Source organism: Haliotis rufescens, unplaced genomic scaffold (genome assembly GCF_023055435.1).
Source record: "Haliotis rufescens isolate VD_foot unplaced genomic scaffold, xgHalRufe1.0.p SCAF_15, whole genome shotgun sequence".
In the NCBI taxonomy this organism is placed as follows: domain Eukaryota; kingdom Metazoa; phylum Mollusca; class Gastropoda; order Lepetellida; family Haliotidae; genus Haliotis; species Haliotis rufescens.
The window spans coordinates 25,123,883-25,151,480 of NW_025963835.1; the positions used below are offsets into that span (position 1 = coordinate 25,123,883).

The window sequence follows — 27,598 nt, forward strand, 5'->3', positions numbered from 1 at the left end:
TGTCAGTGCTGCTATGTTAACTAGCTTGGAATTATGTGAGCACGTTCAGAGGCATCATTGCTGGGATCAATAACACGGCTTCATCAACCTCTTGATTTCAATTATGGAAAACTACGACATATTTTAGTATTCGTTATGCACACCATATCCTGTATTGAAATGCAAAAATTACGATGTTTAACGAGAGCTTTCCAATTGTACTAAATATACTCTTTGATGTAGGAGCAGTTATCTGAGCTTGTGGGTTTCACTAAATGAGTAAATGTGTATGACCTATATGTCACTTTAAGGTTTTCTCCAAGTAATAGGCCATGATATAACTGAATACTGTTCGAAGCGGCGTTGAACCCAATTTCGTTACTCGTTTCACGAAAGGACAGAGTTGAAGAATAACTAATAGTATGGAACTCCTAGATGAGACATTTTCGCCCTTCCACAAAAGCAGAAAATATCATGAATAACCAAAGCCCGACAGCGAAAATACGCGACACCGAGACTTTCTATATATTTGTCGCATTGTCGCGGTTTGAATAATGTTAAGGGGTTTTTTTTCAAAAAGATGATAATGCGACAACGTGACATTTCAAGGTCAAAATATGTTGCGTTGTCGCTCCATCTAAAATGTGTAAAAGTGGCATTAATATACGCATCAATGAGAAAATGTCCTTTCTAAGATTCCGTGTTTATTTGTTTGTTTTATTGTTTAATGCCGCACTCTGCAATATTTCAGCTATATGACGGCGGTCTGTAAATAATCGAGTCTGGACCAGACAATCCAGTGATTTATATCATGAGCATCGACCCACGCAATTGAGATACGGTGACATGCATAAACCTGACCACCCGATCCCGTTAGTCGTCTCTTACGACAAGCATAGTCGCCTTTTACGGCAAGCATGGGTTCCTGAAGATCTATTCTATCCCGGATCTTCACGTGTCTAGGATTCCATGACACATTCTACATGTATTTATGAAGAGATGTTTACTGTGACCATAAGTAGTTATATAACATTTGATAACGTAACTTGGTTTAAATACCTGATGTTGGATATGTTGCCGTTGTCGTCGTCGTTGTCGTTGACGGTTCTACAGGACAAAAATATGAAAACAATATAAAGACAGACAATTTATCAATTGGAACCTGATAAAACATTTTCACCTTCATGAAAAGCATGTTTTTGTTAGAAAGTGTCCTGTACCGTCAAAGTCCACCTATACAAATTCGCACGTCTAGTGGCGCTGCCAGATATGCCAGAGAGTATAATTAGGAAATGTTCCTGTGAAACCAAAAACATCTATATACATCGTTTGCTGATGATCGATGAATTCAGAACCCACGATAAAACACATCCCTGTTTCACAGTGAAGAAAACATATTGGAAATACCAAGTTTCATATCTGAACAGTCTGTTTAACAAATAACCTGGCCCTGAACGATGACAGCCACAGAAAAGGATATTCAATATGCTTACGACCAAAAGAGCATTTACCAAATTGAAAATCGAATGTCAAAAATATTATTAGCTATTATGGAATGCAGCTAATTGCAGAAACATAACCTCATCATATCAACGGTTTCCGGATAGATGTTGGCAAAGGGCACCGCTACCGACGGAAGATGGTAGAGCAGAACTGAACACAAGCTATTGATTTTCCCGGGACTTTTCACGGCAACTAAATGTCTTACCTGTCGTAGTAGGAGGGAACATCACTGAAATTAGAAGAGGAAACCTTTATTTACTTATTTGACATCACTAAATGTAATCATGTCTTCCAAACAAATAATAATTAAAATCCCAAGGTTGCCTTGGTATTATGAACGGTATATTGTGAATAGTTAAAACAAAACAATCACTCGACTGCTACTATGAGCAATAAAAGCTGAAGTGCGACTGGTCCTTGGTACACCCCATCTTCTGTTCTTACACCGGCGATGAATCTTTCAAGGCACCAGTTCTACATGTCATTACAATCAACATTGTCTTAGTAATAAGGTTCATACCATCACATCCGCCCTCACTGTAGGCCATGTCGAGGCGATTTTCGGGTTGGCAACAATATTCCGAGATAACTGCCCACACCAAATCCATAAGGCGACCGCCCGAGCACTTGCGATACGCACAGCCATTCACCTCATCAGAAGTACATCCTAATAATAACACATGTGTATTGAGCAGTAAAATGTATAGGCTATATATGTATAAGCAAAGTTAAATATCAAATGAGTTAATATAAATAGGTTTACTCAAAATTTTATTTTGTATATCTTTACAGAATTACATTACAAGTATCTACTCATAATTTTACGTTTCATGTCTTGCTGTCTTAAAAAGTATTATTTTATATTCATAACTATTTATTATTCTAAAACTTAATTCTTTTGATAAAGTGTTATAAAATATTACATGTACACATAGCAACGTCATCGATTTACTGGCTGTGCACCAATCTGACAGTATATCTTTATTTCTTATATACATTATACACGATGGTTGACATGAACTTACGTGGATGGTATAGTTCTGAAAGGAAAGAAAGGTCATTTGTTTATAAACTTTTACACTTTGTTCATTGTCATACCAAGAAATTGTTTGACTATGTGGACATAACTTCTTTCAAATAAACATTGTGAACAAGCGTAAACTATCAATTGTTAATGGGAAAATAACCAGCCTAGATTTTCTGCCAAAACAGATTCCACTTGGCGTAAAGGGCAAATAGCTGTAGAAATTATATGAATGGACCCCTGAAAATCAGTGATGACACTAGGTGTTCGCGAAAAGGGTAGGCTTGCTCTGCATGTCCACAAGTTATGAATTGCCTTCAAATGGGTACAATTCGTGCGTAAATAAGTTATTTCGCGTGTGTTATTTCGTTATTTCAGCAGTATTACACCTGTCTGTAGGTAGTGTGTGTGATACTATGAGAATGGTGTGAAATCCTATAGGCAGAGTGTGTGATGGTTTGAAAAAAGTGAGTCATGTTGTAGGCAAAGTGAGTGATGGTGTGAAAATAGTGTGAAATATTGTAGGCAGAGTGTGTGATGGTGTGAGAATAGTGTGAAATATTATAGGTAGTGTGTGTGATGGCGTGAGAATAGTGTGGTATGTTGTGAGAATTAGTGTGAAATCTTGCAGGCAGAGTGTGTGATGGTGTGAACATAGAGTGCAATGTTGTAGGTAGTGTGTGTGATGGTATGAGAATATGTGAAATCTTGTAGGCGGAGTGTGTGATGGTGTTAGAAGAGTGTGAAATATTGTAGGCAGAGTGTGTGATGGTGTGAGGCTTCTGTGTTGTAGGCATTTACATTCCTCTTTTGTACTGGATTCCAAAGCTCAATATAAAATCCGTACATAATGAGATATAATGCTGGGTCAAGCAAATGTACCACCAAATCCCCATTCTGACGGTTAACCATAATCCTTAATACAATCAAGGAATGACTTTCTTTATATTCAGAGAACGTACCTGAGACAAGTGGGATTAAAACCATGTGATTTCTAATAAACTCAAATGTGTTTCTTGACGTTTTACAATCTCAGATAAGAACCATGTTCAATTCTGTAAAAGTATTTGATTTTTCAACTTTGTACACCATTATCCCACATGACAACTTATGGAAAACTTCATTCCTTTATCCATGGAGCTTTTGTTACAAAATATAATGACTATAGATACAGTAACATATATATCTTCACAGCTTCGGGTCAGTTGTCAAAAATGAGGCAAATGCCATCTGAACTTTACTGAACCATCAACTAGTCAATTTCCTGCCGCTGATTTACCCACCTCAACTAGAAATAAAGGAGATCAGAGAGACCGCCTCATCTCTTTCATAATTAGGTTTATACATAAAGACTGTATAGGAAGAGGGATGACTTCAACTTTTTCCTTCTGTTCAGCAATATTCCTGCAGCTCAAGCCATTCACAGCCTTTGAGGTACAATAGAGCATGTTCGATTGTATGGTAGACATGCGGTGGTAATTTCCAAATTTGACGCATCAGTGACAAGAATTATGTCCGATGCATTTTCCTACTTTGACTTGTACCATGTTCCCGTGGTTTTTCAGGTGAACAATTGACTTGCCCTTGGATGTGTTTATGACGGGTGCCACCGGTGAGGCAGACTACACTCACCTTTTCGCGAACATCGTGTGTGAGTGTGTGGATATGGTTTGTGTTAGTTTGGACATGATGTTTGATTGTGTGTACATCGTGTGTGTGATTGTGGAGACATGCTGTTTTATTGTGATGGCATTGTGTGAATGTGTGGATATGGTTTGTGTTGGTTTGGACATGATGTTTGATTGTGTGGACATCGTGTGAGTGTGTGTATGTGGGTGCGTGGGTGCGTGCGTGCGTGCGTGCGTGCGTGTGTGTGGGGGGGACATGATGTGATCGTGTGGATATGGTTTGTGTAAGTGTTGACACGATGTTTGATTGTGTGGACATCGTGTGTGTGATTGTGGAGACATGGTGTTTTATTGTGATGGCATTGTGTGAATGTGTGGATATGGTTTGTGACAGTGTGAACATAGTGTGTAGATATGGTGAGGTGAGGTGAAATTGGGTTTAACGTCGCGTCCAAGATTATTGCACTTATATAGCGACGTGCATGCACGTGTATGTGTGTGTGTGGCTGCTTGTACTAGTCCGGACTGATGCCGATTTATAGTGCTAGCTCACTGAGATACCATGCCGCAGTTTAACATGAATACCCCACTCAGACACAGTATACTGACTCCGAGCCGACCAGTCCTTGTTTTAGCCCCTTAATGCCGAGCGCCAGACAGGGTAACAACAAGTACAATCTTTTAACGTCTTTTTGTATGACGCGGCCCGGGATCGAACCCTGGACCTTCCGCTCTCCGGGCGGACGCTCTACCACAAGACCACGGAGGAGGTCTGTGTAGATATGGTAACAACATTTCATAACTACCTGGAAACGTGTTGTAGCAATCCTGGGACCAGGGAGAGTTCTGCATCACAAACTCTTCACAGCATGTGAGGGTCAAAGATGGTTGGGTTGCCAAATTCCCACTCACACAGTAGAGATCCCAGCAATGACTGTAACCCTGTTGTAGCAGCCCGTTACCAGAACACATTGCTGAAATAGTACAGGATGTTTTACAAATAATTCCTTGACTATAAGAAACCTTTGAACCCAATTAACTACTTGTTTCATGAAAGGAAAGAGTTGAATGATTGATGGCATATCATGGAGGAAATACAGTGAGCGAAAATTATTTACTTAGGCCGTCGTCGTCGTCTACATGTTGTATTTTGAGGGGAAGACTATGCACCAATATAGAAAGACTCTGAACAGGTCTGTGAAAACTGCGGAAGTGTCAGAATCGATCGCATTGTACATTTATTTATAGTCATGTAGACTATAAACAAGCAGTTATATAACGTTTGATAATGTAATTTAGTATAAATACTTGTTGTCGTTGGCTCTGTCACTGTCGTCGTTGTTGGAGACAGTGTTGATGTTGTCGTAGTCATAATCGGTTCTGCAGAAACAAATATGAAAACAATAAAAGGACAACTTTTGTTCTGGAACCGGAAATGACAATGACAAAAACATGTGAAATAAACAACACTCACAGCAATTAACTAAAACTAAGTTTTACCTGTTTCATAGATACCAATGGCACATCTTTCCGGCATGTATGGGCTGTAGGTGCTGCAACAGTGCTCAGTCATGGCCGGCTCCGGTCTCTGCCACTTGCCGTCATGGCATCGCATCCAGTAGCAGTCCGAATTGATGTGAGTGTCCGAATCCTGGCACTCAGCTGTAAAGGAAGACACTTTAGTGAAACCTTGGTAACGTGGAGAGAGGAAGACATTATAGTGAAACCGTAATAGAGTGGAGGAAAGAATCATTGTTGTGTAACCATGGTAACTTGAAGGTAGACAGGATGGTATGTACATTGCAAATAATGTTTCATCAAACACAGTTGATAAGTCCGAGGTACCCTGTCACATTGTGTCTTTAGTTTTTACTCACTTGTGTTTGAAGGTGTTGTGGTCAAAAGTTCTGAAATGAAGATGATAAACATCGTTTAAGATTAAACTCTTTATAATAAAATAACTTGAAATAAAGCTGAATGAATTAAAAATGACTTATTTACGTTGGTAGAGGATTTTTTTGTGACATCACTATGAGTAAGCTGTACAATAGTACAATTTAAGGTAAAAATTCAAAATGAATTTGATGAAAGCGTGCGAGTGAAAGACCACGTGCAGCGGACACACAACTGAAGTCATGACATGTAAGATTGAACATCCTTTAATTACCTGCCCTGGTGGCTCAGTGGGAAAACAGTGGGTTACGAAACTAAACACGATATGTGAGGTTGCAGTTTACTACACGTTATGGAAGTTTCATGTTAAAAAAATTGGTGACCGGTAACCAATCAAAAATCAACATTAGATTCATATCAAAAGGCCAGTTTATATAACTCAACTGTTAAATCTTGGTCTTACAATTCAATTAAAGCTGGGGCATTTACTTCCGAATGCCCGGGGTTTTCTGGTGAAGGAATACATTCGCAATTTATCAATATGTCAAAGAACCTAATCACACAACAGTGTTTCGTCATAAAAGGTTGATAAGTTTGAAACTAGTTTGTATACCAGGGTACAGCTGCAGACATCGGGACGACCGCGTCCACGTACAACAGAGTAATGTTTCGGAATCGTCGCGCACCGTCAGTGTCTGTATGTTGTTGAAACAGTCGAGGCAGAAGGCGTACTGACCACAGATGCCGTGGTTATGGTGCATTGTGTGGCATACTGAAACAGACGAGACATGCATGGTCAGTATGTCACATATGATTATGAAGTCATATTCTATAAGGAAGATGAATATGCTGATTATGTATCATCTACGAATTCAATAAAAGCAGATATGTGAACAACATCGATCTTAACAGTCAAAACTGAGGGTTTATTTGTTCGGAGTCAGTACATCATCCCTTGTGACAAGGATTTCAGTTTGGCTTTTCCTTATCAACAAAAGGTCTTCATCAACTGAATCAAGTGCTTAAATTGAGAGGTTACGTCTACTTTTAGAAGAAATAATTAACAGTAACTTACAGCATGGTGTGGTTGTTGGAACTGAAAAAAGATACATATCTACGTGTATACATATGTAACATGTACAATCGACTTTCATTATTAAAGGGTAAAATGCGTACAACCGGTGTAACTTTAGGCGTTTCTCCCAGAATAAGCCATGATATAACTGATTACTTCTTGCAACAGCGTTTACCAGAATTCACTTCTTGTTTCACGAAAGGAAACAGTTGAATAGTTGATGGCATATCATTGAGGAAATACAGTGAACGAAAATTATTTACTTAAGCCGCCGTCGTCTGTATGTTGTATTTTGAGGGGAAGATTATGCACCAATATAGTGAGACTCTGAACAGGTCTGTGGAAACTGCGGAAGTGTCAGAATCGATCGCATTGTACATTTATTTATAGTCATGTAGACTATAAACAAGCAGTTATATAACGTTTGATAATGTAATTTAGTATAAATACGAGTTGTCGTTGGCTCTGTCACTGTCGTTGTTGTTGGCGACGGTGTTGACGTTGTCGTAGTCATAATCGGTTCTGCAGAAACAAATATGAAAACAATAAAAGGACAGAACTTCTGTACTGGAACCGGAAATGACAATGACAAAAACATGTGAAAAAAACAACACTCACAGCAAATAACTAAAACTAAGTTTTACCTGTATCATAGAAACCAAGGGCACAGTTTTCCGGCGTGTATGGGCTGTACGTGCTGCAACAGTGCTCAGTGATGGCTGGTTCCGGTCTCTGCCACTTGCCATCTTTGCATCGCATCCAGTAGCAGTCCGAATTGATGTGAGTGTCCGAATCCTGGCACTCAGCTGTGGAGGAAGACATTATAGTGAAACCTTGGTAACGTGTACAGAGGAAGACATTATAGTGAAACCGTAATAGAGTGGAGGGAAGAATCATTGTTGTGTAACCATGGTAACTTGAAGGTAGACAGGATGGTATGTACATTGCAAATAATGTTTCATCAAACACAGTTGATAAGTCCGAGGAACCCTGTCACTTTGTGTCTTTAGTTTTTACTCACTTGTGTTTGAAGGTGTTGTGGTCAAAAGTTCTGAAATGAAGACGATAAACATCGTTTAAGATTAAACTCTTTATCATAAAATAACTTGAAATAAAGCTGAATGAATTAAAACTGACTTATTTACGTTGGTAGAGGATTTTTTGTGACATCACTATGAGTAAGCTGTACAATAGTACAATTTAAGGTAAAAATTCAAAATGAATTTGATGAAAGCGTGCGAGTGAAAGACCACGTGCAGCAGACACACAACTGAAGTCGTGACATGTAAGATTGAACATCCTTTAATTACCTGCCCTGGTGGCTCAGTGGGAAAACAGTGGGTTACGAAACTAAACACGTTCTGTGAGGTTGCAGTTTACTACACGTTAAGTTTCATGTGAAAAAAATGGTGATCGTTAACCAATCAAAAATTAACATTAGATTCATATCAAAAGGCCAGTTTATATAACTCAACTGTTAAATCTTGGTCTTACAATTCAATTAAAGCTGGGACATTTACTTCCGAATGCCCGGGTTTTTTTCTGGTGAAGGAATACATTCGCAATTTATCAATATGTCTAAGAACCTAATCACACAGCAGTGTTTCGTCACAAAAGGTTGATAAGTTTGAAACTAGTTTGTATACCAGGGTACAGCTGCAGACATCGGGACGACCGCGTCCACGTACAACAGAGTAATGTTTCGGAATCGTCGCGCACCGTCAGTGTCTGTATGTTGTTGAAACAGTCGAGGCAGAGGGCGTACTGACCACAGATGCCGTGGTAATGGTGCATTGTGTGGCATACTGAAACAGGCGAGACATGCATGGTCAGTATGTCACATGTGATTATGAAGTCATGTTCTATATTGAAAACGAATATGCTGATTATGTATCATCTACGAATCCAATAAAAGCAGATATGTGAACAACATCGATCTTAACAGTCAAAACTGAGGGTTTATTTGTTCGGAGTCAGTACATCATCTCTTGTGACAAGGATTTCAGTTTGGCGTTTCCTTATCAACAAAAGGTCTTCATCAACTGAATCAAGTGCTTAAATTGAGAGGTTACGTCTACTTTTAGAAGAAATAATTAACAGTAACTTACAGCATGGTGTGGTTGTTGGAACTGAAATAAAAATACATATCTACATGTATACATATGTAACATGTACAATCGACTTTCATTATTAAAGGGTAAAATGCGTACAACCGGTGTAACTTTAGGCGTTTCTCCCAGAATAAGCCATGATATAACTGATTACTTCTTGCAACAGCGTTTACCAGAATTCACTTCTTGTTTCACGAAAGGAAACAGTTGAATAGTTGATGGCATATCATTGAGGAAATACAGTGAACGAAAATTATTTACTTAAGCCGCCGTCGTCTGTATGTTGTATTTTGAGGGGAAGATTATGCACCAATATAGTGAGACTCTGAACAGGTCTGTGGAAACTGCGGAAGTGTCAGAATCGATCGCATTGTACATTTATTTATAGTCATGTAGACTATAAACAAGCAGTTATATAACGTTTGATAATGTAATTTAGTATAAATACGAGTTGTCGTTGGCTCTGTCACTGTCGTTGTTGTTGGCGACGGTGTTGACGTTGTCGTAGTCATAATCGGTTCTGCAGAAACAAATATGAAAACAATAAAAGGACAGAACTTCTGTACTGGAACCGGAAATGACAATGACAAAAACATGTGAAAAAAACAACACTCACAGCAAATAACTAAAACTAAGTTTTACCTGTATCATAGAAACCAAGGGCACAGTTTTCCGGCGTGTATGGGCTGTACGTGCTGCAACAGTGCTCAGTGATGGCTGGTTCCGGTCTCTGCCACTTGCCATCTTTGCATCGCATCCAGTAGCAGTCCGAATTGATGTGAGTGTCCGAATCCTGGCACTCAGCTGTGGAGGAAGACATTATAGTGAAACCTTGGTAACGTGTACAGAGGAAGACATTATAGTGAAACCGTAATAGAGTGGAGGGAAGAATCATTGTTGTGTAACCATGGTAACTTGAAGGTAGACAGGATGGTATGTACATTGCAAATAATGTTTCATCAAACACAGTTGATAAGTCCGAGGAACCCTGTCACTTTGTGTCTTTAGTTTTTACTCACTTGTGTTTGAAGGTGTTGTGGTCAAAAGTTCTGAAATGAAGACGATAAACATCGTTTAAGATTAAACTCTTTATCATAAAATAACTTGAAATAAAGCTGAATGAATTAAAACTGACTTATTTACGTTGGTAGAGGATTTTTTGTGACATCACTATGAGTAAGCTGTACAATAGTACAATTTAAGGTAAAAATTCAAAATGAATTTGATGAAAGCGTGCGAGTGAAAGACCACGTGCAGCAGACACACAACTGAAGTCGTGACATGTAAGATTGAACATCCTTTAATTACCTGCCCTGGTGGCTCAGTGGGAAAACAGTGGGTTACGAAACTAAACACGTTCTGTGAGGTTGCAGTTTACTACACGTTAAGTTTCATGTGAAAAAAATGGTGATCGTTAACCAATCAAAAATTAACATTAGATTCATATCAAAAGGCCAGTTTATATAACTCAACTGTTAAATCTTGGTCTTACAATTCAATTAAAGCTGGGACATTTACTTCCGAATGCCCGGGTTTTTTTCTGGTGAAGGAATACATTCGCAATTTATCAATATGTCTAAGAACCTAATCACACAGCAGTGTTTCGTCACAAAAGGTTGATAAGTTTGAAACTAGTTTGTATACCAGGGTACAGCTGCAGACATCGGGACGACCGCGTCCACGTACAACAGAGTAATGTTTCGGAATCGTCGCGCACCGTCAGTGTCTGTATGTTGTTGAAACAGTCGAGGCAGAGGGCGTACTGACCACAGATGCCGTGGTAATGGTGCATTGTGTGGCATACTGAAACAGGCGAGACATGCATGGTCAGTATGTCACATGTGATTATGAAGTCATGTTCTATATTGAAAACGAATATGCTGATTATGTATCATCTACGAATCCAATAAAAGCAGATATGTGAACAACATCGATCTTAACAGTCAAAACTGAGGGTTTATTTGTTCGGAGTCAGTACATCATCTCTTGTGACAAGGATTTCAGTTTGGCGTTTCCTTATCAACAAAAGGTCTTCATCAACTGAATCAAGTGCTTAAATTGAGAGGTTACGTCTACTTTTAGAAGAAATAATTAACAGTAACTTACAGCATGGTGTGGTTGTTGGAACTGAAATAAAAATACATATCTACATGTATACATATGTAACATGTACAATCGACTTTCAATGCGTACAACCGGTGTAACTAAACCTAAACGATGACAGTCACAGAAAAGGGTATTCAATATGCTAATGGACAAAAGAACCTTAACCAAATTGAAAATGGAATGTCAAAAATATTATTAGCTATTATCGAATGCAACTAATTGCAGAAACATAACCTGATCACATCAACAGTTTCTGGAGAGAAGATGTTGGCAAAGGGCACCGCTGCGCACAAGCTATTGATTTTCAAGGGATTTTCCACGGCAACGAAATGTCTTACCTGTCGTAGTAGGAGGGAACATCACTGAAATTAGAAGGGGAAACCTTTATTTACATATTTGACATCGCTAAATGTAATCATGTCTTCAAAAATATGATAATTTAAATTCCCAAGGTTGCCTTGGTATTATGAACGGTATATTGTGAACAGCTAAAACAAAACAATCACTCGACTGCTACTGTGAGCAATAAAAGCTGAAGTGCGACTGGTCCTTGGTACACCCCATCTTCTGTTCTTACACCGGCGATGTATCTGTCAAGGCACAAGTTGTATATGTCATTACAATCAACATTGTCTTAGTAATAAGGTTCATACCATCACATCCGCCCTCACTGTAGGCCATGTCGAGGCGATTTTCGGGTTGGCAACAATATTCCGAGATAACTGCCCACACCAAATCCATAAGGCGACCGCCCGAGCACTTGCGATACGCACAGCCATTCACCTCATCAGAAGTACATCCTAATAATAACACATGTGTATTGAGCAGTAAAATATATAGGCTATATATGTATAAGCAAAGTTAAATATCAAATGAGTTAATACAAATAGGTTTACTCAAAATTTTATTTTGTATATCTTTACAGATTTTAATACTTTAGTGCAGACGTAATCACAAGTGCTTGACCAAAATTACATTACAAGTATTCACTCATAATTTTACATTTCATGTCTTGCTGTCTTAAAAAGTGTTATTTTATATTCATAGCAATTTAATATTCTTTAATTCTTTTGATAAAGTGTTATAAAATATTACATGTTCACATAGCAACGTCATCGATTTACTGGCTGTGCACAATCTAACAGTATATCTTTATTTCTTATATACATTATACACGATGGTTGACATGAACTTACGTGGGAGGTATAGTTCTGAAAGGAAAGAAAGGTCATTTGTTTATAAACATTTACAATTTGTTCATTGCCATACCAAGAACTTGTTTGACTACGTGGACATAACTTCTTTCAAATAAGCATTGTGAACAAGCGTAAACTATCAATTGTTAATGCGAGAATAACATGCCTAGATTTTCCGCGAAAAAAGATTCCATTTGGCGTAAAGGGAAAATAGCTGTAGAAATTATATGAATGGACCCCTGAAAATCAGTGATGGCACTAGGTGTTCGCGAAAAGGGTAGGCTTGCTTTGCATGTCCACAAGTTATGAATTGCCTTCAAATGGGTACAATTCGTGCGTAAATAAGTTATTTCGCGTGTGCATTCAGCAGTATTACACCTGTCTGTAGGTAGTGTGTGTGATGGTATGAGAATGGTGTGAAATATTGTAGGCAGAGTGTGTGATGGTGTGAGAATAGTGTGAAATATTGTAGGTAGTGTGTGTGATGGTGTGAGAAAAGTGTGGTATGTTGTGAGAATTAGTGTGAAATCTTGCAGGCAGAGTGTGTGATGGTGTGACAATAGTGTGAAATGTTGTAGGCAAAGTGTGTGATGGTGTGAAAATAGTGTGAAATGTTGTAGGCAAAGTGTGTGGTGGTGTGAAAATAGTGTGAAAAGTTGTAGGCAGATTGTGTGATGGTGTGAGAGTAGTGTGAAATATTATAGGCGGAGTGTATGATGGTGTGAGAATAGAGTGCAATGTTGTAGGTAGTGTGAGTGATGGTATGAGAATAGTATGAAATGCTGTAGGCAGATTGTGTGATGGTGTGAAAATAGTGTGAAATATTGTAGGCAGAGTGTGTGATGGAGTGAGAATAGTGTGAAATATTGTAGGTAGTGTGTGTGATGGTGTGAGAATAGTGTGGTATGTTGTGAGAATTAGTGTGAAATCTTGCAGGCAGAGTGTGTGATGGTGTGAACATAGAGTGCAATGTTGTAGGTAGTGTGTGTGATGGTATGAGAATATGTGAAATGTTGTAGGCAAAGTGTGTGGTGGTGTGAAAATAGTGTGAAAAGTTGTAGGCAGATTGTGTGATGGTGTGAGAGTAGTGTGAAATATTATAGGCGGAGTGTATGATGGTGTGAGAATAGAGTGCAATGTTGTAGGTAGTGTGAGTGATGGTATGAGAAAAGTATGAAATGCTGTAGGCAGATTGTGTGATGGTGTGAAAATAGTGTGAAATATTGTAGGCAGAGTGTGTGATGGTGTGAGAATAGTGTGAAATATTGTAGGTAGTGTGTGTGATGGTGTGAGAATAGTGTGGTATGTTGTGAGAATAAGTGTGAAATCTTGCAGGCAGAGTGTGTGATGGTGTGAACATAGAGTGCAATGTTGTAGGTAGTGTGTGTGATGGTATGAGAATATGTGAAATCTTGTAGGCGGAGTGTGTGATGGTGTTAGAAGAGTGTGAAATATTGTAGGCAGAGTGTGTGATGGTGTGAGGCTATTGTGTTGTAGGCATTTACATTCCTCTTTTGTACTGGATTCCAAAGCTCAATATAAAATCCGTACACAATGAGATATAATGCTGGGTCAAGCAAATGTACCACCAAATCCCCATTCCGACGGTTAACCATAATCCTTAATACAATCTAGGAATGACTTTCTTTATATTCACAGAACGTACCTGCGACAAGTGGTATTAAAACCATGTGATTTCTAATAAACTCAAATGTGTTTCTTGACGTTTTACAATCTCAGATAAGAACCATGTTCAATTCTGTAAAAGTATTTGATTTTTCAACTTTATACACTATTATCCCACATGAAAACTTATGGAAAACTTCATTCCTTTATCCATGGAGCTTTTGTTACAAAACGTAATGACTATAGATACAGTTACATATATATCTTCACAGCTTAGGGTCAATTGTCAAAAATGAGGCAAATGCTCATCTGTTCGGATTGGCAAAGTCAAAACAAGGTGATTTGGCCAAGAAGTTTAACTTAATATTCAGGTATATCGATGAACCATCAAATAGTCAATTTCCTGCCGCTGATTTACCCACCACAACTAGAAATAAAGGAGATCAGAGAGACCGCCTCATCTCTTTCATAATTAGGTTTATACATAAAGACTGTATAGGAAGAGTGATGACTTCAACTTTTTCCTTCTGTTCAGCAATATTCCTGCAGCTCCAGCCATTCAAAGCCTTTGAGGTACAATAGAGCATGTTCGATTTTATGGTAGACATGCGGTGGTAATTTCCAAATTTGACGCATCAGTGACAAGAATTATGTCCGATGCATTTTCCTACTTTGACCTGTACCATGTTCCCGTGGTTTTTCAGGTGAACAATTGACTTGCCCTTGGATGTGTTTATAACGGCATGCTACGCTCAACTTTTCGCGAACATCGTGTGTGAGTGTGTGGATATGGTTTGTGTTGGTTTGGACATGATGTTTCATTGTGTGGACATCGTGTGTGTGTGTGTGTGTGTGTGTGTGTGTGTGTGTGTGTGTGTGTGTGTGTGTGTGTGTGTGTGTGTGTGTGTGTGTGTGTTTGTGTGTGTGTGTGTTTGTGTGTGTGTGTGCGCGGATGTGGGTAGGTGGGTGGGTGCGTGCGTGCGTGCGTGCGTGCGTGTGGGGGGGGGGGGGGGACATGATGTGATCGTGTGGATATGGTTTGTGTAAGTGTTGACATGATGTTTGATTGTGTGGACATCGTGTGTGTGATTGTGGGGACATGGTGTTTTATTGTGATGGCATTGTGTGAATGTGTGGATATGGTTTGTGACAGTGTGAACATAGTGTGTAGATATGGTAACAACATTTCTTAACTACCTGGAAACGTGTTGTAGCAATCCTGGGACCAGGGAGAGGTGTGCATCACAAACTCTTCACAGCATGTAAGGGTCAAAGATGGTTGGGTTGCCAAATTCCCACTCACACAGTAGAGATCCCAGCAATGACTGTAACCCTGTTGTAGCAGCCCGTTACCAGAACACATTGCTGAAATAGTACAGGATGTTTTACAAATAATTCCTTGACTATAAGAAACCTTTGAACCCAATTAACTACTTGTTTCATGAAAGGAAAGAGTTGAATGATTGATGGCATATCATGGAGGAAATACAGTGAGCGAAAATTATTTACTTATGCCGTCGTCGTCTACATGTTGTATTTTGAGGGGAAGATTATGCACCAATATAGAGAGACTCTGAACAGGTCTGTGAAAACTGCGAAAGTGTCAGAATCGATCGCATTGTACATTTATTTATAGTCATGTAGACTATAAACAAGCAGTTATATAACGTTTGATAATGTAATTTAGTATAAATACGTGTTGTCGTTGGCTCTGTCACTGTCGTCGTTGTTGGAGACGGTGTTGACGTTGTCGTAGTCATATTTGGTTCTGCAGAAACAAATATGAAAACAATAAAAGGACAGAACTTTTGTACTGGAACCTGAAATGAAAATGACAAAAACATGTGAAATAAACAACACTCACAGCAAATAACTAAAACTAAGTTTTACCTGTTTCATAGATACCAATGGCACATCTTTCCGGCATGTATGGGCTGTACGTGCTGCAACAGTGCTCAGTCATGGCCGGCTCCGGTCTCTGCCACTTGCCGTCATGGCATCGCATCCAGTAGCAGTCCGAATTGATGTGAGTGTCCGAATCCTGGCACTCAGCTGTAAAGGAAGACATTATAGTGAAACCTTGGTAACGTGGAGAAAGGAAGACATTATAGTGAAACCGTAATAGAGTGGAGGAAAGAATCATTGTTGTGTAACCATGGTAACTTGAAGGTAGACAGGATGGTATGTACATTGCAAATAATGTTTCATCAAACACAGTTGATAAGTCCGAGGAACCCTGTCACCTTGTGTCTTTAGTTTTTACTCACTTGTGTTTGAAGGTGTTGTGGTCAAAAGTTCTGAAATGAAGACGATAAACATCGTTTAAGATTAAACTCTTTATAATAAAATAACTTGAAATAAAGCTGAATGAATTAAAAATGACTTATTTACGTTGGTAGAGGATTTTTTTGTGACATCACTATGAGTAAGCTGTACAATAGTACAATTTAAGGTAAAAATTCAAAATGAATTTGATGAAAGCATGCGAGTGAAAGACCACGTGCAGCGGACACACAACTGAAGTCATGACATGTAAGATTGAACATCCTTTAATTACTTGACCTGGTGGCTCAGTGGGAAAACAGTGGGTTACGAAACTAAACACGATGTGTGAGGTTGCAGTTTACTACACGTTCTGGAAGTTTCATGTGAAAAAAATTGTGACCGTTAACCAATCAAAAATCAACATTAGATTCATATCAAAAGGCCAGTTTATTTAACTCAACTGTTAAATCTTGGTCTTACAATTCAATTAAAGCTGGGGCATTTCCTTCCGAATGCCCGGGGTTTTCTGGTGAAGGAATACATTCGCAATTTATCAATATATCAAAGAACCTAATCACACAGCAGTGTTTCGTCACAAAGGTTGATAAGTTTGAAACTAGTTTGTATACCAGGGTACAGCTGCAGACATCGGGACGACCGCGTCCACGTACAACAGAGTAATGTTTCGGAATCGTCGCGCACCGTCAGTGTCTGTATGTTGTTGAAACAGTCGAGGCAGAAGGCGTACTGACCACAGATACCGTGGTTATGGTGCATTGTATGGCATGCTGAAACAGGTGAGACAGTATGCCACATGTGATTACGAAGTCATATTCTGTATGGAAGACGAATATGCTGACCTGGAGTCATCGACGAATTCAAGCAAAGCAGATATGTGTACCATGTAGATCCTGTTTACGCAGAAAATTGAGGCTTTATTTGTTGGTATATGGTTATGGGAGTCAGTACATCATCATTTAGGTTCGGTGTTTCCTTGTCAACAATAGGTCTTCATCAACTGCATCAAGTGCTTAAATCTAGACATTACGTCTATCTTTAGAAGAAAGTAACAGTAACTTACGGCATGTTGTAGTTGTAGCTGAAATAAAGATATATGTCTACATGTATACATATGTAAGATGTTCAGTCGACTTCCAATGTTATTTTAGTGAGTTGCAGATCGTGGGTCGTGTCGGATAGGTTGGGATCCGGTCGGACTAGATCTAGGCGACTATGCTTGTCGTAAAAGGGTGGTCAGGCTCGCTGACTTGGTTGATGCATGTCATCGTATCCCAATTGCGTGGGTCGATGCTCATGATATCAATCACTGGATTGTCTGGTCCAGACTCGACTATTTACAGCCCGCTGTCGTATGGCTGGAATATTGCTGCGAGCGGCTTTAAACAACAAACAAACAAATAAAACACATTGCATGAAGTATCAGTTGAACAGACTACTCATAAATGCCAATGAATAAACATTTTATGGTCACACATGAACTAATATTGTCCTTTAAAGATGATGCTATATAGTACGCAGATCGACCCGAATCCCTATGTCATAGTATTCGTTAGACTATCCAGTAATCCGGAGTATCCTTTTCAGTTTATATCAGTGTGTATAAAAAGGAAATTGCTTCCACAAGGGGTCCATGGACCATGGAAATCTGTACGAACAACGACTTACGTGGCAGCGTGGTAAAAATCGGGGTCGGCATTGTGCTCGGATACCATGTGGTGGACTGAACTGTAACACACGAAGTTTACATGTATGAACCAACTGTTGCCACAAAACTACGTAGTCATTGTTAGCATGACAGGTGAAGTATACATGCAGGTGGCCACTGTTAGTATGACAGGTGAAGTTTCCATGCAGAAGGTCACTGTTAGCATGACAGGTGAAGTATAGATGCAGGAGGTCACTGTTAGCATGACAGGTGAAGGATAGATGCAAGTGGTCATTGTTAGCATGACAGGTGAAGTATAGATGCAGGAGGTCACTGTTAGCATGACAGGTGAAGTATAGATGCAGGAGGTCACTGTTAGTATGACAGGTGAAGTATAGATGCAGGTGGTCACTGTTAGCATGACAGGTGAAGTATAGATGCAGGCGGTCACTGTTAGTATGACAGGTGAAGTATAGATGCAGAAGGTCACTGTTAGTATGACAGGTGAAGTATAGATGCAGGAGGTCACTGTTAGTATGACAGGTGAAGTATAGATGCAGAAGGTCACTGTTAGTATGACAGGTGAAGTATAGATGCAGAAGGTCACTGTTAGCATGACAGGTGAAGTATACATGCAGAAGGTCACTGTTAGCATGACAGGTGAAGTATAGATGCAGGAGGTCACTGTTAGTATGACAGGTGAAGTATAGATGCAGGAGGTCATTGTTAGCATGACAGGTGAAGTATAGATGCAGGAGGTCACTGTTAGCATGACAGGTGAAGTATAGATGCAGGAGGTCACTGTTAGCATGACAGGTGAAGTATAGATGCAGGCGGTCACTGTTAGTATGACAGGTGAAGTATAGATGCAGGAGGTCATTGTTAGCATGACAGGTGAAGTATAGATGCAGGAGGTCATTGTTAGCTTGACAGGTGAAGTATAGATGCAGGCGGTCATTGTTAGCATGACATGTGAAGTATAGATGCAGGAGGTCACTGTTAGCATGACAGGTGAAGTATAGATGCAGGAGGTCACTGTTAGCATGACAGGTGAAGTATAGATGCAAGTGGTCATTGTTAGCATGACAGGTGAAGTATAGATGCAGAAGGTCACTGTTAGTATGACAGGTGAAGTATAGACGCAGGTGGTCACTGTTAGTATGACAGGTGAAGTATAGATGCAGGCGGTCATTGTTAGTATGACAGGTGAAGTATAGATGCAGGAGGTCACTGTTAGCATGACAGGTGAAGTATAGATGCAGGAGGTCACTGTTAGTATGACAGGTGAAGTATAGATGCAGAAGGTCACTGTTAGTATGACAGGTGAAGTATAGATGTAGAAGGTCACTGTTAGTATGACAGGTGAAGTATAGATGCAGAAGGTCACTGTTAGTATGACAGGTGAAGTATAGATGCAGAAGGTCACTGTTAGTATGACAGGTGAAGTATAGATGCAGAAGGTCACTGTTAGCATGACAGGTGAAGTATAGATGCAGAAGGTCACTGTTAGCATGACAGGTGAAGTATAGATGCAGAAGGTCACTGTTAGTATGACAGGTGAAGTATAGATGCAGGCGGTCACTGTTAGTATGACAGGTGAAGTATAGATGCAGGCGGTCACTGTTAGTATGACAGGTGAAGTATAGATGCAGGCGGTCACTGTTAGTATGACAGGTGAAGTATAGATGCAGGAGGTCATTGTTAGCATGACAGGTGAAGTATAGATGCAGGAGGTCATTGTTAGCTTGACAGGTGAAGTATAGATGCAGGCTGTCATTGTTAGCATGACATGTGAAGTATAGATGCAGGAGGTCACTGTTAGCATGACAGGTGAAGTATAGATGCAGGAGGTCACTGTTTGCATGACAGGTGAAGTATAGATGCAAGTGGTCATTGTTAGCATGACAGGTGAAGTATAGATGCAGGAGGTCACTGTTAGAATGACAGGTGAAGTATAGACGCAGGTGGTCACTGTTAGTATGACAGGTGAAGTATAGATGCAGGCGGTCACTGTTAGTATGACAGGTGAAGTATAGATGCAGGAGGTCATTGTTAGCATGACAGGTGAATTATAGATGCAGGCGGTCACTGTTAGTATGACAAGTGAAGTATAGATGCAGGAGGTCACTGTTAGCATGACAGGTGAAGTATAGATGCAGGAGGTCACTGTTAGTATGACAGGTGAAGTATAGATGCAGAAGGTCACTGTTAGTATGACAGGTGAAGTATAGATGCAGAAGGTCACTGTTAGTATGACAGGTGAAGTATAGATGCAGAAGGTCACTGTTAGTATTACAGGTGAAGTATAGATGCAGAAGGTCACTGTTAGTATGACAGGTGAAGTATAGATGCAGAAGGTCACTGTTAGTATGACAGGTTAAGTATAGATGCAGAAGGTCACTGTTAGTATGACAGGTGAAGTATAGATGCAGGTGGTCACTGTTAGCATGACAGGTGAAGTATAGATGCAGGAGGTCACTGTTAGTATGACAGGTGAAGTATAGATGCAGAAGGTCACTGTCAGTATGACAGGTGAAGTATAGATGCAGGAGGTCACTGTTAGTATGACAGGTGAAGTATAGATGCAGGCGGTCACTGTTAGCATGACAGGTGAAGTATAGATTCAGGCGGTCACTGCTAGTATGACAGGTGAAGTATAGATGCAGGAGGTCACTGTTAGCATGACAGGTGAAGTATAGATGCAGGCGGTCACTGTTAGTATGACAGGTGAAGTATATATGCAGGAGGTCACTGTTAGTATGACAGGTGAAGTATAGATGCAGAAGGTCACTGTTAGTATGACAGGTGAAGTATAGATGCAGAAGGTCACTGTTAGCATGACATGTGAAGTATAGATGCAGGAGGTCACTGTTAGCATGACAGGTGAAGTATAGATGCAGGCGGTCACTGCTAGTATGACAGGTGAAGTATAGATGCAGGAGGTCATTGTTAGCATGACAGGTGAAGTATAGATGCAGGCGGTCACTGTTAGTATGACAGGTGAAGTATAGATACAGGTGGTCACTGTTAGTATGACAGGTGAAGTATGGATGCATGACGTCACTGTGAACATGACAGGTGAAGTATAGATACAGGGGGGTCACTGTTAGTATGACAGGTGAAGTATAGATACAGGGGGGTCACTGTTAGCATGACAGGTGAAGGATACATTCAGAGGTTACTTTCAGCATCAACAGGTGAGTCACGCATGCAGAGTTTACATTCAGCATCAACAGCTGAATCACGAATTCAGAGGTTACTTTCAGCATCAACAGATGAATCACGCATGCTGAGGTTACTTTCAGCATCAACAGGTGAATCACGCATGCAGAGGTTACTTTCAGCATCAACAGGTGAATCACGCATTCAGAGGCTACTTTTAGCGTGAACAGGTGAATCACGCATGCAGAGGTTACTTTCAGCATCAACAGGTGAATCACGCATGCAGAGGCTACTTTTAGCGTGAACAGGTGAATCACGCATGCAGAGGCTACTTTTAGTGTGAACAGGTGAATCACGCATGCAGAGGCTACTTTTAGTGTGAACAGGTGAATCACGCATGCAGAGGTTACTATTAGCGTGAACAGGTGAATCACGCATGCAGAGGTTACTTTTAGAGTGAACAGGAGAAGTGGACGTGCAAGTTTAGCATGAGAGAATGATGACACGAAACATAATAGTCTCAATTGCAAACGGGTATGTATTACTAATCATCCTAAAAACAATGAGAATATATCTTAAGCAAAGCGTTAATGATACGATTCAAAACTACTGAAACTGTTACAAAGTACAACGGGGGCCTTGCTACACTTCCCTTTACCTGAAAACGTCGATTCCTTTAGAATAAAACGGAACGATAGGGTAAATGGTCACGCCATGTGTTTTCCATCTTACCGAGGCAAGAGAGTTAACTGACTATAAAAGTCCAGTTTCCACCCTTGCCGAACTAGGCTGGTATTATGGAGTTACATTTTGGCTGGACTAACGAGTCTATGCATAGTCCAATAAAAATCGCGCACCGAAATCGAAATCCGGTTCGTAAACTGTCGTGCAGATTTCGGTTGATTGCAGGATTTGCAAAGCATGTGCACCGCCAACTCGTTGTCAGCAGATATTTTCCAAATCTTTTCATGTTTTTAATCAAGGTGCTCACGTGATTTGATGCATTTCGCTATGTAAAACCCGTCTTATCACAATATAGATCTTGATTATCGATCAGATCGTCCTGACCGGGCGCCACCATTTTGTGTGAAGCAAACGCAAGTGATACGAGAGGTGAAATCTGATTGGTCCATAGAAGAGGCTTAGAAGTGACATAACTGGTAATAGCCACTGGTGGCGCTACGATCGAGCCCAGGAATTCCAGCTGAGTTCGGCAAGGGTGGAAACTTGACTTTTAAAGTCAGTTAACACCTCTTGCCTCGGGAAGATGTGTGTTTTCTGAACAGGGTAATAAAGAATGCAATGCCGAACAGCCATAACCGATGGTGTATATATAATGTGTCACTGAGGTATATACCTGTGTCAGATATTAAACTACTCAATAACTAGTTTCTGGCCTTATTATTATTCTGTACAGATTAAAATAAAAAATGCAGCGAAGAGGGTTTAGGTGATCCTGGCACAGTGAGGCTTGTTAGGCCCATCATCAGCTCAGGGCCCTTGCCCCCTCTACACGCAGCCCAGACAGCGAATGGGACTTCTCCCAGGAAGCGCTGCCTAGTCAAACCCACCCAGAACCTTTCTAGAACCAAAATTCAAAATTCGTACCATGGATGGACCGCTGTGTCAAAACCACAAGCATGGCGAAGACGGTAAAAAATGATCGAGCTACACCATCATGTCGTTTCAGATACCGTGTCTGTGTCAAAGCTGGGCACCCACTGACAATGTGTTGGGCATTCTCATTTAATACATGACAAAATCTAGTAGTAGTAGTAGTAGTAGTAGTTAGTGGTAGTAGTAGTAGTGAGTGAGTATGGTTTTACGCCGATTTTAGACATATTCCAGCAATATCCCCGGGTGACACCAGAAATGGGCTTCACACATTGTACCCATGTCGGGAATCGAACCCGGGTCTTCGGCGTGACGAGCGCACGCTTTAACCACTAGGCTACCCGACCGCCCCTAATGTATGTGACCATGAGCTCGAACAAAAGATGGGAGCGTCACATTGTACTCTAATGCTGAAAGTTTGTTTTATATATTTTATTGTTGCAAAAGAAAACTTAAACATTTATACTACATCATAGGTTCATTGCTAGACTATATAAGATACATGCGTTTCACATTTTTATTCTTGCGTTGTTGTTTGGAGTACTCATTCATTCATGTATTTTGTGATTAAATACTATATTTTTCTGAACACGTAAAATTGATATTTCACTCGTGCTAATTAGTAGTAGTAAAAGTGAGTGAGTGAGTATGGTTTTACGCCGCTTTTAGCAATATTCCAGCAATGTCACGGCGGGGGACACCAGAAATTGGCTTCACACATTGTACCCATGTCGGGAATCGAACCCGGGTCTTCGGCCTGACGAGCGAACGCTTTAACCACTAGGCTACCCGACCAATGGGGTTTTATCTATCCCTCGACCAGTGGATCCGTTCGATAGAGAACATGTGGGTGTTTGGTCACTTTTACTCGATTGTCTGGTCAAGACTCGTTTGTTTACGGGCCACCGTTGTATGACAGGAGGGCTGCTGTGCGGCTTCAGGCAACAAACAAACACTTACTTTTTTATGTAGATTGTGTAACAGACGCTACCAATAGGGCAGGCCATGTTTCCCTTTCCGCGAACACCTGGTGCCATCACTTATTTTTACAGATCCATTCATAATATATTCATCACTAGAGCCTTTTACGCCTGGCGGAATCTGCTTAGGCAGATAATGAAGAATGAGTATCTCTGGCGATAAGGTTTTATATTTACCTGGGTAGGCGCTTTGGCAGAGGTCTGAATGGACGGGCTGTTGGCAGCACTCCTCTGACACCCGGAGTGTGACAAAATCACTGAGGTAACCACCCTCACACTTTATGACCCAGCACGAACCAGCGGACATCGGCTCATCCTCGGTACATGGTCCTGCAGAGCAAGATGTCGTAAGATGTTTAATGTCAATGAAGTGATGATGAGTACTATGATGATGATGATGATATTTTAGTTGTTCAGAAGTAACCAACTGTAATTTACACAGGACATCTCGACCAATAGCTGTTATAACAGTTCATCATCTCTGTAAATAAACAAGTATCATTTGTTGTTAGTCTACCGAGAATTGCTCAGTCAGCTAAGTTGCCACAATTCGCTGTGCAGAGTTGCGTCCCTTGGATAGACAAGTGAGTGAGTGAGTGAATGAGTATGGTTTTACGCCGCTTTTAGCAATATTCCAGCAATATCACGACGGGGGTCACCAGAAATGGGCTTTACACATTGTTCCAATGTCGGGAATCGAAGCCAGGTCTTCGGCGTGACGAGCGAACGCTTTAACCACTAGGCTACCCGACCGCCCCTGGATAAACAAGAAACCTATGATTATGGGTTCGAATTCCGATTCGCCCCGGTTATGTTCATAGGCTCGTGGTCGGTTTCACCAATGCGTTAAACGTATGAGACCTGCATCACTTCGGGCTTTTCTCCAAAAGTAAGCTGACACGCTCTGACATAACTGAAATACTATTCAAAGCGGCGTTAAACCTCACTGTTAGTCCACCCAGTCTATCATATAATCTGGCTTCTCCTGTTGATCTATATCACAAGTCCAAATCTGTTTCAGTTCGCCACTTCAATTCGGCATGATGTAGCCTCGAAACGCATTGTTTAGTGAATATAACGTTGAAATAAGGGTCGCTCGTGTCTCTACATACCAAACAACTATGGCGTTGAGAAGCCTTTTTTACTATGAAACAGCTTCTTGTCCAGACTGTGGCAACCATCTTCCCGAAGCAAGAGACTAGGCTGGAATTATTCTGTTCGATCGTAGCGCCATCAGTGGCTATTACGAGTTATGTCCCTTCTACAGACCAATCAGATTTCACGTCACATATCACTTCCTTTTGATTCAAACAAGTGAAGACGATCTGATCACTATTGTAATAAAACAGGTCTTACTGCGCGAAATGCATCAAATCACGTGGACACCTTGATTACAAACATGAAATGATTTGAAAAAATTCTGTTGACACTAAGACACTAAGCGATTTTGATTGGACTATGAATAGACTCGTTAGTCCAGCCAAAATATAACTCCATATTTCCAGCCTAGTTCGGCAAGGGTGGAAATTGGACTTATACACTCAGCTAACCCTCGGGAAGATGGATACAACGGGTTTGCTTTACATTAAACCGTATCTCAAGCTGATGGCCCAAACTCCGTCGTCAGCTTCAAATACCTCAATTCAATCCATGTGAACTTACAATGATATTAACGTTATGGAAATAAATAATTGAAACAGAATAAAGGGTATTTGCTGAGTGTGTTTTATTATTACCTTCATTCAAACAATTTTTGAAAACGGAAGAAAGCGTATTGTTGATGAGACCCGGTAACCCAAATACAGTGTGCCTAACAAAGGGAGAATACCGCTGTAGATGTGTAACCGCGCCAGACAGTGAGCGTGGAGAGAACACACCCAGTGAGTGGGGAGTGGTACTTATTCGTACCGTGAACGGCGACTTGCTTCAAGATCGACATACCTGACTGGTGTTTGTGTTTGCTTTTAACAGACAACACACTATAGACACATCCGGTACATAATTAGATTAGAATATTTGAGCATAAATACTTGTATCCCTCATTACATCACAGATGTGTTCATATGCCGCAGTGTCAGTGTACACAAGTGGCACCAGTAGCTCTAGGCGAATCCCCGTGAAAATCCGAGGTAGAACGGATCTTCAGGAACCCTTGTTTATCGCAAGAGGCGACTAACGGATCAGCTCGCTAACTTGATTTATGTACATGTATGTCACCGTATCCCAATTGCGTAGATCAATGCTCATGATATCAATCACGATTGTCTAGCCCACATTGACTATTTGCAGACCGCGTCATATAGCTGAAATAATGCTGAGCGAAACAACACACAAACAAGGAAAGGTGAAGGCGAGATCCCTACTGTACCAGCTCGTGGAATAGGAATGTGTTTGCTCATGGTGATATATTTTGTACCTAAATTACGATTACTGAACGTGAAATGCCAAATCACAAAGTCATGAAATACTTATTTGTAGTTATGTAGGCGTCAACATTTTAACGTTCCTGTTTTGAAGTAATACTTACTCGGCGCGGCTGTTGGGTCACCAATGCCTGAAAATACAATTTAGACTGTCGTCCATGTTACATGTTCATTGAAAGCACAGATAGTCAGACTGTACTGTTTTCATGGCGTGTGTAATTAAACAATGTACAACGAATTTGAAAGATTGAAGATTCATTTGTGTTGTACATTTTCGTGTTAACACTGTGCTTTCTAAATTCTGCCTATACTAACACCTATTTTAGTCCCAGAAATAAAATCTTATTCAAAAATATGTAGCTTGAAAATAACAAATTAAAATCCAATTAGAGCCCAGAACAATGTTTTCCTTCAATCTAGACATGAGGCAATCTAGATTTGCCAAATCATTCTAAACTAGAGTTGGTTTCATGTTTTAATATATTCTCTAGAGGTCTCGGAAACTTTGTGCTGCCTTCGTCGCGGTGGACTGTCGCAACAAAATGTCTCGCTGTATTTTATCTTCGCGCAGTTCATCTCACAAACATCACTCCATAATACTATTATTAATAATGTGTACTAGACTTGTCACGCTACTTACTCGACCCGGAAGCTTGGTGAACAGCAACTAAAATGATCAAGGCAAGACATCCGTCTTTCCGGGGCATCTTAACGTGGAGAAGACACTGCTGGTCAGCTCAGCTGTAGAGCGATGTGCCAGATCCGCGTCTTGTCTTCTATCATATATTTACGATCTTTTGAATAGGCTTTTGTTACGGTAAATAGTATACCTTGTAACGCTGACTTTCATACTGGAATGTCAAGGCGACACAATCTATTCAGACCGAATATATGTCACACAACACACGACAGCCTATAGAATTCTCAGAATGAGGCCAGGACTGTTTGGATGAATGAAAACCCAGTACACAAAGTTGTCACCCATCTATACACACGACTGGTGCATAAACGTCATATACATCTGGCTGTGACATTCTCCCGTGTGCCTTCACCGCTTTATGACAGTCTGACCGTTTTTCCGTAGAAGGTGACTGACCGCATGGGTTTGTAAGTCTGTTTATGTCTAATAGACATACATGTATATATTTACATTTTGCACTATCCAGACGAGAATGGCTTCTCAGAGCACTGCTAGGAAGATATAAACATACTTAATTTAAGATTTTGCATTGAAATTGCATTCTCACTGTAATTACATGATAGTTGAACTCAAATTGACAAACCATCCAGATAATTTAGGTGAGGGAAGTGTATTCGGCCTCACAACAGGCATCGTTGTTTGTACAC

General features: G+C 40.3%; 1 protein-coding gene across 2 annotated transcripts in view; it reads right to left on the reverse strand.

Moving 5' to 3' along the window:
• Nucleotides 1-27,101, reverse strand: part of LOC124151025 — a 45,720-nt gene extending 18,619 nt beyond the window's left edge. The window contains exons 1-33 of one of the 2 annotated variants that reach the window (XM_046523265.2): nt 26,892-27,101; nt 26,356-26,382; nt 24,006-24,158; nt 18,093-18,152; nt 17,488-17,505; nt 17,036-17,194; nt 16,409-16,438; nt 16,032-16,193; nt 15,838-15,909; nt 15,339-15,506; nt 12,516-12,530; nt 11,973-12,119; nt 11,658-11,681; nt 11,320-11,340; nt 10,858-11,016; nt 10,233-10,262; nt 9,856-10,017; nt 9,662-9,733; nt 9,211-9,231; nt 8,749-8,907; nt 8,124-8,153; nt 7,747-7,908; nt 7,553-7,624; nt 7,103-7,123; nt 6,641-6,799; nt 6,012-6,041; nt 5,635-5,796; nt 5,443-5,514; nt 4,941-5,108; nt 2,508-2,522; nt 2,003-2,149; nt 1,688-1,711; nt 1,039-1,086 (exon numbers count right to left, since the gene is read on the reverse strand). In XM_046523265.2, coding sequence (XP_046379221.2) covers nt 1,039-1,086; nt 1,688-1,711; nt 2,003-2,149; nt 2,508-2,522; nt 4,941-5,108; nt 5,443-5,514; nt 5,635-5,796; nt 6,012-6,041; nt 6,641-6,799; nt 7,103-7,123; nt 7,553-7,624; nt 7,747-7,908; nt 8,124-8,153; nt 8,749-8,907; nt 9,211-9,231; nt 9,662-9,733; nt 9,856-10,017; nt 10,233-10,262; nt 10,858-11,016; nt 11,320-11,340; nt 11,658-11,681; nt 11,973-12,119; nt 12,516-12,530; nt 15,339-15,506; nt 15,838-15,909; nt 16,032-16,193; nt 16,409-16,438; nt 17,036-17,194; nt 17,488-17,505; nt 18,093-18,152; nt 24,006-24,158; nt 26,356-26,382; nt 26,892-26,958 — 2,836 coding nt within the window. In that variant the 5' untranslated portion in view covers nt 26,959-27,101. The remainder of the gene's footprint in view (nt 1-1,038; nt 1,087-1,687; nt 1,712-2,002; nt 2,150-2,507; nt 2,523-4,940; nt 5,109-5,442; nt 5,515-5,634; nt 5,797-6,011; nt 6,042-6,640; nt 6,800-7,102; nt 7,124-7,552; nt 7,625-7,746; nt 7,909-8,123; nt 8,154-8,748; nt 8,908-9,210; nt 9,232-9,661; nt 9,734-9,855; nt 10,018-10,232; nt 10,263-10,857; nt 11,017-11,319; nt 11,341-11,657; nt 11,682-11,972; nt 12,120-12,515; nt 12,531-15,338; nt 15,507-15,837; nt 15,910-16,031; nt 16,194-16,408; nt 16,439-17,035; nt 17,195-17,487; nt 17,506-18,092; nt 18,153-24,005; nt 24,159-26,355; nt 26,383-26,891) is intronic. The other variant, XM_048396358.1, reaches the window with a different exon arrangement.
• Nucleotides 27,102-27,598: the final 497 nt, after the last annotated feature.